Source organism: Mya arenaria, chromosome 4 (assembly GCF_026914265.1).
Source record: "Mya arenaria isolate MELC-2E11 chromosome 4, ASM2691426v1".
NCBI classification, from domain to species: Eukaryota; Metazoa; Mollusca; class Bivalvia; order Myida; family Myidae; genus Mya; species Mya arenaria.
The window spans coordinates 77,142,335-77,155,726 of NC_069125.1; the positions used below are offsets into that span (position 1 = coordinate 77,142,335).

General features: G+C 36.4%; 1 protein-coding gene across 1 annotated transcript in view; it reads left to right on the forward strand.

Moving 5' to 3' along the window:
* Nucleotides 1-206: 206 nt before the first annotated feature.
* The window catches only part of LOC128231087 (fibrillin-2-like), a 54,373-nt gene continuing 41,187 nt past the window's right edge, over nt 207-13,392 (forward strand). Inside the window, exons 1-4 of the mRNA XM_052943507.1 lie at nt 207-219; nt 396-533; nt 3,357-3,482; nt 13,213-13,350. Coding sequence (XP_052799467.1) covers nt 207-219; nt 396-533; nt 3,357-3,482; nt 13,213-13,350 — 415 coding nt within the window. The remainder of the gene's footprint in view (nt 220-395; nt 534-3,356; nt 3,483-13,212; nt 13,351-13,392) is intronic.

A 13,392-nucleotide genomic window follows, 5' to 3' on the forward strand; every position in this document is an offset into this window, starting at 1 on the left:
GTCTCAACCGCCACTTAAGCATAAGGGTAAAGACACAACTTTAGAAAATAGACAGACCGACCCCACGTGTATCAAAATAATTATATTCATTGATAAATGTTGTGATAACCGTCTTGGTGCCGTCAGCGAATGAAAGTGGAGCCTTGGGCTTTGACTAGTTTAGGTGCGTAGAGCCTCATACGTGTAACAAAGAGTGTACATGTACGATGAGGACATCAGGTATAGAACAAAAATAGGTATAGATGTTACACGCTGTCTTATGATCATTATTGGGGTAACGTTGTCCAGTTGTTACTTATAAAGCTATGCTCCACATTAATAGTTTTAATAAAAGTAAGGCATGCATTTTATAGGATTTGAAACCTTAATGGACTTTAGTCACTTATGGATTTCAGACCGAGATATAGGTGAAGCGTGTGGGACGAGGAACGAATGTGCTGACGAGTATACTGTTTGTGAACTCGGAGTGTGCACGTGCAATGGCTCCTTCAGCTATGAGTACACGGAAGGAGCAGAACGCTTTTGTGTTATTTGTATGTATTTTATTCTACAATATTAAGTTATTAACGTAAATTATTACTTCCGTGGACAAGGAATTTCTTATTCGGTGTGTGAAACATATAAAAAGGCCCGAATCTCTTTCTAGCAGTAGCAATTTATCAAAAGATAATCGCTTACTTTCAGAGAGTTAAACGCGCATCTGTTATTGGTAGGTATTACAAATGTCATGCTTTGTCCGAAAATGTCCCATGAACAAAAAGACTTAGTGATATGGTCAAAAGGTCCAGTTGGTGTGCGAGCACTTCGTAGCATAATGAAGCATTTTCTACAGTGACATGCTTGTCGATGTTCTACAAGCAGACGTATCTAGAGATCGTATGACTTACAGTGATTTGTTTTGGGCGCCAGCTCCTTCCCTGTTCATCTTTTGCTCTCAATTATAAAATAATGAGTTCTTGTACTCTACGTTGCATAAAATGAACAAAAAATATACATTTGTTCGTATATTTTTACATGTTTTTTTCATACAACTTTCATAATTCACAAGTTATGAAGATTCGCAGATTTCGGGTTGAGAAGTATGTAAGTATTCGAGCCCCAATCTCGAAGATTTATTTAATAAAACAACTGCATACGTGGCATTTATGTGTAGTATGAAGGTTCATAGCTCAACAAGCAAAACTAGTCGTATTTTTACAAGTTTCTTCAACAAAACTGGCTAAAAAAACAATATATTTACCGACTCAGATCTTTTGAGCTAATTGTGTGCATTCACACTAGCTCGTCGTAGCCGGACCTGGCATGCACTCTATAACTGTATACACCAACAGGAACCAGTCACGAAGTTAACAACGCCGTTTATTTTTTCTTTAAATTTTCCTGGTGCCAGCAGAGAACCAAGAGATCGGCCTCAAATCCAATAGCTTCCTTCGCAGTTGCAAGTAAAAAACATATTTTGAAGTGATCTTTTCAAAGTCAACAACTTTACTTTGTAAGCTTTCGGGCTATAGAAGATCCTATTGTTTATAGTTCGATTCACGGACTTGGCACGTGTAAATTTGGTTTGTGGTCACTAAGTCTGGCTAGTGGGTTGCCTCCGGTTTCCCCAACAACTCAATACTATACTCTCTGGTAACATCGTGGTATCTTAAATGTTGTAATAACTTGTTTCACTATTACCAGCTATTAATTATAAAATAGCTGTTGTTATCGAGAATAATCAACCCGTTTCATCATCTTGATGTTTACGTTTGCAATACACATCTAATCATTCAACAGATCCGCTTGAGGGCGCCTTACAGTAAATACGTAATCAAAAGATTCCCGCGCCCGCCAATTTCATTAAAGCATTTCATTGGTTAAAACTTAAAAAAGTGATTCAGCGCATGCGCTAAATCGAGCGCGTTACTACACCGCTTCACTTTCGTTCAGGCAGTCGAACCGAAAGGTCAGTTTTTTAACAGCTAGGATTGCTATTTAAGAAAAATTCCCTCCCTCCCACCCAATTGCCGTGCCTTTTGCTGCTTAGCTCTTGATTAGTTTACAGTTATGTTCACGAATTGCGGCATGTGTTGCATTTGTCTGCGCCCGTTTTGCATATCTGTTTTCAGCAGAGCTAAAACATCCATGGTCGTGTAAAGCCACCACGACGAACTTGCAAAGTCGCTGACCACTACGCAAGTTTTAACTAATGAAATGCTTTAATGAAATGGCGGGCGCGGGAATCTTTTGATTACGTATTTACTGTAAGGCGCCCTCAAGCGGATCTGTTGAATGATTAGATGTGTATTGCAAACGTAAACATCAAGATGATAAAACGGGTTGATTATTCTCGATAACAACAGCTATTTTATAATTAATAGCTGGTATTATCGATAAATCCTCAACTTACATGAACGATTAGAGCGCTTAGCTTCTCTTACTCGAAGTTCAACCATAACCATAACTTTCTTTCCCATATACAATAAAACAACAGAACAAATAACTTGTCAATATTTTATTTTGTTTTATTTACATTTAAAGTTTGGATTCAATGGCGAGGCTCCATGTTATTTACACAAGCACGAATTCACCAGCATAAACAGCGAACGAAGCAATCTGGTCACCTGCCAACTTGGCGTATTACTGGCGACCGCCCCAAAGGGCAAAGCAGCAGTTTTTCATAGCCCCCAGTGGGCTTTACGAGTTAAATGATGAAATAAACTTAAGTATATGAACGTGAATTCCGTCAAGGTGTGCTATGGCCGGAACTCACAAGTTAGCATTTTAATTTCAAATCTACTGTCCGTATTTATATAATTCAAATAGCTTAATACTTGTTTCACTATCGATGTAATATATACTAGTAAGCTAAAACTAAATATGGTTTTCTTGTTTATTTTGTTTTCTTTCCGACTCACCATTTTCCCCTGCTATGATCCTTTTTTTCTCTCGGCTTCCCTTTTCCAAGATTTATCAAAATTTTCCTTGGACGAATTCTTTTTTTCTGATCTGTGATGATTCCTTAAAATTAAAGTGGTATTTTCTGTGTCGATTTCTGGCAATTAAAGGGAAGACACTTAGTAAATGATCCCTGCTCCAAAAATATAACCAAGGGGAAGAACAACTTATAAAAACATTAAAGGTGATTTCCCTTAAATAAAACAGTAGTAACCCTAACATTATTTCGGCAAAATAACCTGTTTAATCGACAAATAATCTGCAATGATGTATCTCTTCGATTCAATAACAAAACAAGTACTTTACAGGACACCATCTTTCTCGTCTCCTCCGCTTTGTATATTAATATGGATATGGAACCAAATCATACACAATATATTTGTCTGTAAATCAATCTGTTTTCTTTTCTCTTGCAGACGAAAATGTCCTGAACAGAAGTTGTAATATTGCAGCACAGATGTGTGTTGGTCTCAATGTCGTCTGCAGTCCCGAGGGAACATGCGTTTGTGCGGATGGTGCCGAGGAGAGGGACGGAATCTGCTGTAAGTACCATCTAGTCTCTATGTATTCGATCGTTTCAAGAGGCGGCGGAGGATTCTCCTCGTGGCGCATGTACGTGAAGTTAGCGGTCTAACGGCCTAGCGCCCTAGCGGCGTGAAGTTAGCGGCCTAGCGGCCTGGTGGCCTAGCGGATTGAAGTTGGCGGCCTAGCGGCCTACCGGCCTGGCGGCCTAATTGTTTTCTCTATTTCCAAGCAATTGTTGATGCTTTTTTTATTCATACAGTTACATAGCAACCTTAAATTGTTTTCTATTCAGAACATTTTTCTATACGTTTTAATTTAAAACAATTATAATTAACTGTTTTATGCACATGTTATCACTCTGAAGCGTTTTTAACTTTTTTTCAAAAAAATCGATCAAGCACTTCAGCGGCCTAGCGGCGTGAAATTAGCGGCCTAGCGGCCTAAAATTGAATCCTATTTCAAAGCATGTAAACAAAAGTCGATCGAACACTTTAGCGGCTTAGCGGCGTGAAGTTAGCGGCCTGGAAAAAAATGTTGATAATCGCCTCAGAGTGATAGTCTGTGCATAAAAACAGTTAATATATCATTGTTTTAGAAAAAATGCATGTATACATGCTTTGAAATAGGATAGCATTTAAGGCCGCCAGGCCGCTAATCCGCTAGGCCGCTAACTTCCCGCCGCTAGGTGCTCGATCTACTTTTTTTTTTTAAAGTTGAAAAACGCTTCAGAGTGATAATTTGTGCATAAAAACAGTAAATATATCATTGTTTTAGAAGATCAGGCATGTTTAATGCTTTGAAATAGCTGACTGCTTAATCGACTTTTTTGAAAAAATATGTTGATTATCGCTAATAGCTTCAAAGTGTTAATTTGTGCAATCAAACAGTTAATATGCCATTGTTTTAGAAGAAAATGCATGTATACATGCTTGAAATAGGAAACCATTTTATGCCGCTAGGCCACTAACTTCACGCCGCTAGGCCGCTAGGCCGCTGAAGTGGTCGATCGACTTTTTTGGAAAAAAGTTGAAAAAACGCTTCAGAGTGATAATTTGTGCAGTAACAGTAAATACATCATTGTTTTAGAAGAACAGGCATGTTTAATGCTTTGAATTAGCTGACTGCTTTAACGACGTTTTTGAAAAAAACAAAACATGTTGATAATCGCTTCAGTGTGTTTATGTGTGCATAAAACAGTTAATATGTCATTGTTTTAGAAGAAAATGCATGTATACATGCTTTGAAATAGGATTTAATTTAGGCCGCTAGGCCGCCAGGCCGCTCATTTCACGCCGCTAGGCCGCTAGGTCGCTGAAGTGCTTGATCGATTTTTTTTGAAAAAAGTTGAAAAACGCTTCAGAGTGATAATTTGTGCATAAAACAGTTAATTTAAAATTGTTTTAGAATAAAAGGTAATGAAAAATGTTCTGAATAGAAAACAATTTAAGGCCGCTATGTAACTATATGAATAAAAATCTTTGATTTATCATGGTTTTTTAAAAAAAACGCATTAACACTTGCTTGGAAATAGAAAAAAATAATTAGGCCGCCAGACCGCTATGCCGCTAGGCCGCCAACTTCACGCACTAGGCCGCTAGGCCGCAAGGCCGCTAACTTCACGCCGCTAGGCCGCTAGGCAGCTAACTTCACGCCGCTAGGCCGCTAACTTCACGTACATTCGTGGCGCTTGGACTACCCAGATATGTATTTCGGGAAATGTTATTATACACATGCTATTGACTCTTATGTTTTATTTTACGATATTTCGTAAAAAAAACACTTTTATGGCATAATAAATGTACCGCCTCGAGAATGAGGCGATAGACCGCTTATAAGTATCAAGCGTACCGCCGCTTGGAATTAGGCGATAAGCCACTGATACATATCAAGCGTAACGCCACTAGGAATTAGGCGATAGACCGCTAATACATTACAAGCGTACCGCCGCTAGAAATTAGTCGATAAGCCGCTGATACATATCAAGCGTACCGCTGCTAGGAATTAGTCGATAAGCTGCTGATACATATCAAGCGTACCGCCACTAGGAATTAGGCGATAGACCGCTGATACATTACAAGCGTACCGCCGCTAGGAATAAGTCGATAAGCCGCTGATACATATCAAGCGTACCGCTGCTAGGAATTAGTCGATAAGCTGCTGATACATATCAAGCGTACCGCCACTAGGAATTAGGCGATAGACTGCTGATACATTACAAGCGTACCGCCGCTAGGAATAAGTCGATAAGCCGCTGATACATTACAAGCGTACCGTCGCTAGGAATTAGGCGATAAACCGCTGATACATAACAAGCGTACCGCCGCTAGGAATTAGTCGATAAGCCGCTGATACATTACAAGCGTACCGCCGCTAGGAATTAGTCGATAAGCCGCTGATACATTACAAGCGTACCGCCGCTAGGAATAAGTCGATAAGCCGCTGATACATAATCAAGTCAAGTCAAGTCAAGTCAAACAACGTTTATTCTCTCATACCATATACTATGGCAAATGAGGTATATAAAATGAACATAAATGACATGGCGGCAGATGCATGTTTAAATGAAGAATATGATACCCAACATGGGTATCGGAGAGTAATGAATTTGAACACACACAAACATACACACATTACATATATTATATTTTTTGAATTGAAGCAGCAATTTCTAACAAAAAGTCACTTGTGGAGTAAAGTACTATATTTTCTATTCCTATATGCATTCATTTGTATCGTATCACATACACATAGACGTAACTCGTTGATTAAATCACGATACAAATAAGCTGTACATTTAGTATATGCTAAGCTGTACAATACAATTAAAAGAATAATACAACCATATGAAAATCATGAAAATCAGTATAGTTAAAAATGACTCAAAATTACCACCAACCAACTACCTAATCTTTGAAAAAATAGTAGTTATTAATCTAAACAAATTTGTTTGCGTTTGCTTGTTGCTTGAATTCATTAATATTTCTAACTTATATGTATTAGGGTGTCTATAGAAGTATGGTTTGAGAAACTGTTTTCGTTCGTCATTAAAAAGGTTACAATCAAACAAATAGTGAAATTCATCACCAACTTTATTAACGCAATGATTACATACTCGTTCATTTAGTGGTATTCTAAGCCAGTTGCCAATTTCAATAGGCATCCTGTGATTTCTTGTTCTAAATTTTATAAATGAAAATAATTGCTTGTTTGGCGTTTTACTAAGGTTTTTTTTCAAGGCCAAATTCTTTTTTGAAAATTCTGTAAAAAATACTATTACTTGCATTTGCTATATTCGACGCCCAGTCATTTAAAAATAGATCATTTAACTTTTGCTTTACATTGTTTCTTAACCACGTAGGATTTATAATCTCTTGACTAATTTTATAAGGATAGTTTTAATGAAGTATATCCAAGGAATTTTTTCTTTAAAATGATATCATCTAAAGGCGATGCTATATTGTATATTACTCTATTTATCAGGGATGAGAGCTTTTCATGAGTGTTATTGTTAGGATAAAGTAATCTCCCCAAAAATGCTATACTTTTTTCTTCTATATTAATCGATACAGGTTTCATTCCTGTTTCGCCGTATATCATGTAGTTTGGCGTTGAGCGTTTCAATTTGAGTATATATTTTAAATATTTAAGTTCAACTCTTTCCAATATTTCATTGTTTCCAAAACCCCAGATTTCTGAACCATACAGCAAAATAGGTTTGATTGTTTTATCAAAAAGTTATATGCGAAGGTCAATGGGTAAAGATAAACGATTGGAATTTCGGATCAGACTATACATTGCTCGGGTGGCCTGAGCAGCTATATGCTTTTTGCGGCTAGCAAATGAACCGGTTCTACTAAAATAGATCCCGATGTATTTATATTCATTAACAACCTCTAGAGTGTTTTCTTTGAATTTGAAATTATATAACTTTTGTCGGCCTTTACTGAAAACAACTATATTTGATTTTGATGTGTTGACTGTTAATTTCCATATATCACAGTAGTTGTAGTATGTGTTTAGAGCGTTTTGTAACCCATTTTCAGTTTCTGACATGATTATTGTATCATCGGCATACAGCAATATAAATAGTTTTAGAAAAGTGTGCATACTGTCATTATGAACATTATCTTGAATGTCAACACCATCATTTATTATATTTTGAGCAAAATAGGAGTGTAAATCGTTTAGAAATAGTGAAAAAAGAAGCGGAGAAAGATTTTCACCTTGGCGGACACCCATATTACTTGGGAAGAAGTTTGAACATTCTGAGTTGTTCGATACACATGACTTTATATTTTTATTCTGAATCAATTTCAGACATTTTCCATTTATATTTGTATTAATCATTTTTTTCCACAGCCCAGATCTCCAGACTGTATCAAATGCTTGTTGTCCGTAGTGGAATAACCTTTTCTAAAACCGGCCTGACTACGATCAATAAGGTTATTAGATTCAACGTATTTATCAATTCGGTTATTCAGTATGCAAGTAAACAATTTACCAAGGCAACTTAACAATGTAATAGATCGATAATTTTCTGGACGACTGGGATCTCCTTTATTCTTATATATAAGATTAATAATACCAGTTGTCCAGCACAGGGGAATATCTCCTTTGTCTAGAATTAAATTGAATAATTTTTACGTATATATCCTTAAATATGTTAAATGTGCTTTCGATATGTTCATTTTTAACTTGATCAATCCCACACGCTTTATTATTTTTTAATGTTTTAATTGCTTTTTCAATCTCGTCAGCAGTAATTCTTGAATTTATTTCTTCATGGATTTCATTATTTCTTTAAGTTTCGCAAGTTTCTTATATTTTCGTTTTTTTCTCTATTTTTAAATACGGTCATTGTGGACTTGTATATTTTACTTTTACTTTTTAGATTTTCCTTGTTTTCTATATTTCTACGTAGTTTATACATATATTTAGCCCGATGAAAATCCCTGCGAGCTTTTTTACATTTATTTCCAAACCATTTTGGAACATTCGTAGTGTTCTGATCGTTTGATTTATTGCGGTCTATATATCCAAATGTACTTTCACATGATGATTTGAATACGGTATTTATAGACTCTACTATGTCATCTGCTATTTGTTGAGTAAACACGTTTGTTTCAGAACAACTTCTGAGACGTTCAAGTATAATTGAGACTTCTTGCTGATCAACTTTTTCGACGAAATTATTACATTTTTTATTTTCCCATAGTTTCAGTTTGTCTCCCTTGCATACAGCATTATGTATGTCATTGTCTATTTTAAAAGTGTAGCTCAAACTAACCGGAGTGTGTGCATCAGATAGCATTGAACAAAAGTCCATAACATTAAGACAATTTATGTACTTATCTAGCGTACCGCCGCTAGGAATTAGGCGATAGACCACTGATACATATCAAGCGTACCGCGCTAGGAATTAGTCGATAAGCCGCTGATACATATCAAGCGTACCGCCGCTAGGAATTAGGCGATAGACCACTGATACATATCAAGCGTACCGCGCTAGGAATTAGTCGATAAGCCGCTGATACATATCAAGCGTACCGCCGCTAGGAATTAGGCGATAGACCACTGATACATATCAAGCGTACCGCGCTAGGAATTAGTCGATAAGCCGCTGATACATATCTAGCGTACCGCCGCTAGGAATTAGGCGATAGACCACTGATACATATCAAGCGTACCGCGCTAGGAATTAGTCGATAAGCCGCTGATACATATCAAGCGTACCGCCGCTAGGAATTAGGCGATAGACCACTGATACATATCAAGCGTACCGCGCTAGGAATTAGTCGATAAGCCGCTGATACATATCAAGCGTACCGCCGCTAGGAATTAGGCGATAGACCGCTGATACATTACAAACGTACCGCCGCTAGAATAAGGCGATAAGCCACCGATGCATATCAAGCGTGCCGCTGGTAGGAATTAGGGAATATACCGCTGGTATATCGCCTCACAGCGATGTGATATAAAAATTATTAGTATCGCCTTTAATTTCACTACAATTAAATAATCAATATGGCAATAGCCAATATACACAATAAAAGGTGTAGTGTGGGGTATGAAAATGGGAAAGATACCAACATTTTACATATTAAAAGTAATTAATATTTAACTAAACATAACAGATTGTTTATTCAATTTAAGCATATATAGCTCATCGTTATAAACACAGAAATTAATACACATATTAAATATTGCATGCATGATAGAAAAACATGAATGGTTTTGCATTCTATTGTTTACAATCAAGTTATACAACACCGCGAGAAAAAAAGCAAACTTGACAATAATAATTTAGCAGTAGTGAATATGAGGAGGTCTTAAAGGGTGATTTATACATTCAAGTCTCTTATTTTAAAAGCTTTGGTACAAAAAATAGCTAATCGTACTAACAGAGATTTATTGTCAGAATAGAGTAATGATGTAAATTTTACCATACTAGGATGTCTGACATTATATCTAGGAATATACTTCTGCCTTATATCATTATACATTTGACAAACTAATACAAAATGAAATTCATCTTCAATATCGTTTAAATTACACAGTATACATTTCCTATCTTGTCTATGAATATTGTTATTTCTTCCAAGTTCAATGTTTTGATTATGGGAGGATAATCGGAGCTTAGCTAAAATATTTCTATATTTGAAATTTTCCAGTAAAACAATGTAATTTGATATTTTAAACGTTTCCTTGATTTCCTTAAACAAATACAATAATGAAAGTGTTTCCATGGTAACATAACTAATTGTAACCTAACATGGTTTTAAGGGACAAATCGGGAAGTTAAAACTATTTTTTTATTCAGATTAAAGGTACACTATTTGCAAGAAACAATAGATCATATTTTTACACTTGTCTTTGGTGTGTAAAGGAGTTGAGCAAATTCTAATGGCTTAGGTTTGGCTTATCCCTGTAATTTTTTATGATATTGTTTAAATGCCGCTATCACTTCTAGCGATATGAATATGTTTTGTGTCAAAGTATTCCATATTATTCAATCGTCAATATAGTGTGGTATAATGACGTTATCTTTCCACACAACACAGATATAAAACAAAAATGTGACTAATTTTCTTCTTCGTTACAATATAAGTTAAAATCTTTTTTTAAATAAGAAGAAATAAAAAGGTCAAAATACATTATTTGTTGGATGATTACAAAGAGTTTGGTACATAAGTCTATTCCCATATTTTTGTATAACATTTAAACACCCAAAACTATGTTAATAAAAAACCCGGCCCAGAAATAAGTTAATAATTAACCCGACCAGCAAATATGTGAGTAATTAATCCGACCTGCAAATATGTGAATACTTAACCCGATCAGCAGATATGTGAAAATTAACCCGACCAGCATATATGTGAAAAATTAACCCGACCAGCATATATGTGAAAAATTAACCCGACCAGCAAATATCTGAATAATTAACCCGACCAGCAAATATTTGAATTATTAACCTGACCAGCAAATATGTGAATTATTAACCCGAGCCACACATATGTGAATAAGGAACCCGACCCGCACGTATGTGAATAAGAAACCGGACCCACACATATGTGAATAAGAAACCGGACCCACAATATGTAAATACGGAACCCGACCTATACATATGGGAATAAGAAACCTGACCCACACATATGTGAATAAGGAACGCGATCTACACATATGTGAATACGAAACGCGACCTACACCTATGTGAATAAGGAACGCGACCTACACATATGTGAATAAGGAGTCCCACCAATACATATGTGAATAAAAAAACAGTCCTATACATATTTGAATAAGAACACAGACTTTTATATACGTGAATAAGGAATCCGACCCACGCATATGTGAATAAGAAATCAGGCCCATCATTTTTTGGATATTTGAAACCCGAATCACACATATGTGAATAGGGAACCTGACCAACAAATATGTGAATAAGAAACTCGACCGACACATATCCGAATACTTAACCCGACCCACACATATGCGATAAAATAACCAGACTCAGAATATATTTTATTATATTGATATCATTTGAAAGGTTTTCGTGTGTATATAACTAAAAATAATATTACAGATACAAATGACCTTTCAAAGATTGCAAATAAGTAATTTACGTCAGATTTCACTTACAATCATAGCAAATATACAAACTGTAATACATTTATGTATAATCATGGAACTGTAGAAATTGATACTTAAAAAACATTGAACTTGTACGTTTGAAAGGATAAAGTCTACATTTTGCACACCTTTTGCAAGTTCATTTATGTTTTGTCGAGCCCGCTTGTGAGTTTCAGTACAACCATGTTCATTTTTATACTTTCTGGTATTGTGATTGTGAAGAAAATTATGTTATAGCTAACTTTTTTAAACCAAAGAGAATACCAAATCAAAACAGAAAACAGGCGACTGTACAGTTCATAAGCAGGTTTGATACCGTTATTTGCAGGTTTGATATCGCTATTAGCAGGTTTGATATCGCTATTAGCAGGTTTGATACCGTTTATTAGCAGGTTTGATACCGTTTATTAGCAGGTTTGATACCGCTATTAACAGGTTTGATACCGCTTTTAACAGGTTTGATACCGCTATTAGCAGGTTTGATACCGTTTATTAGCAGGTTGGATACCGCTCTTTGCAGGTTTGATATCGCTAATTTACAAGTTTGATACTGCTATAAGCAGGTTTGATACCGGTTATTAGCAGGTTTGATACCGCTATTAACAGGTTTATAAGCAGGCTTTATACCGCTATAAGCAGGTTTTATACCGCTATTAACAGGTTTGATACCACTATAAGAAGGTTTGATACCGCTATCAACAGGTTTGATACCACTATAAGCAGGTTTGATACCGCTATTAACAGGTTTGATACCGCTATTAGCAGGTTTGATACCGTTTATTAGCAGGTTTGATACCGCTATTAGCAGGCTTGATACCGCTATAAGCAGGTTTGATACCGCTGTAAGCAGGTTTGATACCACTATAAGAAGGTTTGATACCGCTATTAACAGGCTTGATACCACTATAAGAAGGTTTGATACCGCTATTAGCAGGTTTGATACCTTTTATTAGCAGGTTTGATACCGTTTATTAGCAGGTTTGATACCGCTATTAGCAGGTTTGATACTGCTATGAGCAGGTTTGATACCGCTATTAACAGGCTTGATACCACTATAAGAAGGTTTGATACCGCTATTAGCAGGTTTGATACCTTTTATTAGCAGGTTTGATACCGTTTATTAGCAGGTTTGATACCTTTTATTAGCAGGTTTGATACCGTTTATTAGCAGGTTTGATACCGCTATTAGCAGGTTTGATACTGCTATTAGCAGGTTTGATACCACTATAAGAAGGTTTGATACCGCTATTAACAGGTTTGATACTGCTATTAGCAGGTTTGATACCACTATAAGAAGGTTTGATACCACTATAAGCAGGTTTGATACCGCTGTAAGCAGGTTTGATACCACTATAAGAAGGTTTGATACCGCTATTAGCAGGTTTGATACCGCTATTAGCAGGTTTGATACCGTTTATTAGCAGGTTTGATACCGTTTATTAGCAGGTTTGATACCGCTATTAGCAGGTTTGAAACCGTTTATTAGCAGGTTTGATACCGTTTATTAGCAGGTTTGATTCCGTTTATTAGCAGGTTTGAAACCGTTTATTAGCTATAATAGATGTTCAGATATAAGGAAGGCACGAACGTGAAATAATGCAATATGCTAAACTGTAGATACTTCCGAACTTGGGGACCCGTGCACGAAGACCGGCGGTTCCACGTGTAAGACGGAAGGCGCCGAGTGTAGCACTGTTGGGAATGCGGGACTTGTGTGTAACTGTGGACTACTCATTGCGGTGGAGGGAGAATGCTGTAAGTAGTCACATCTGTCACCGTACACGCTCATTGAAAATC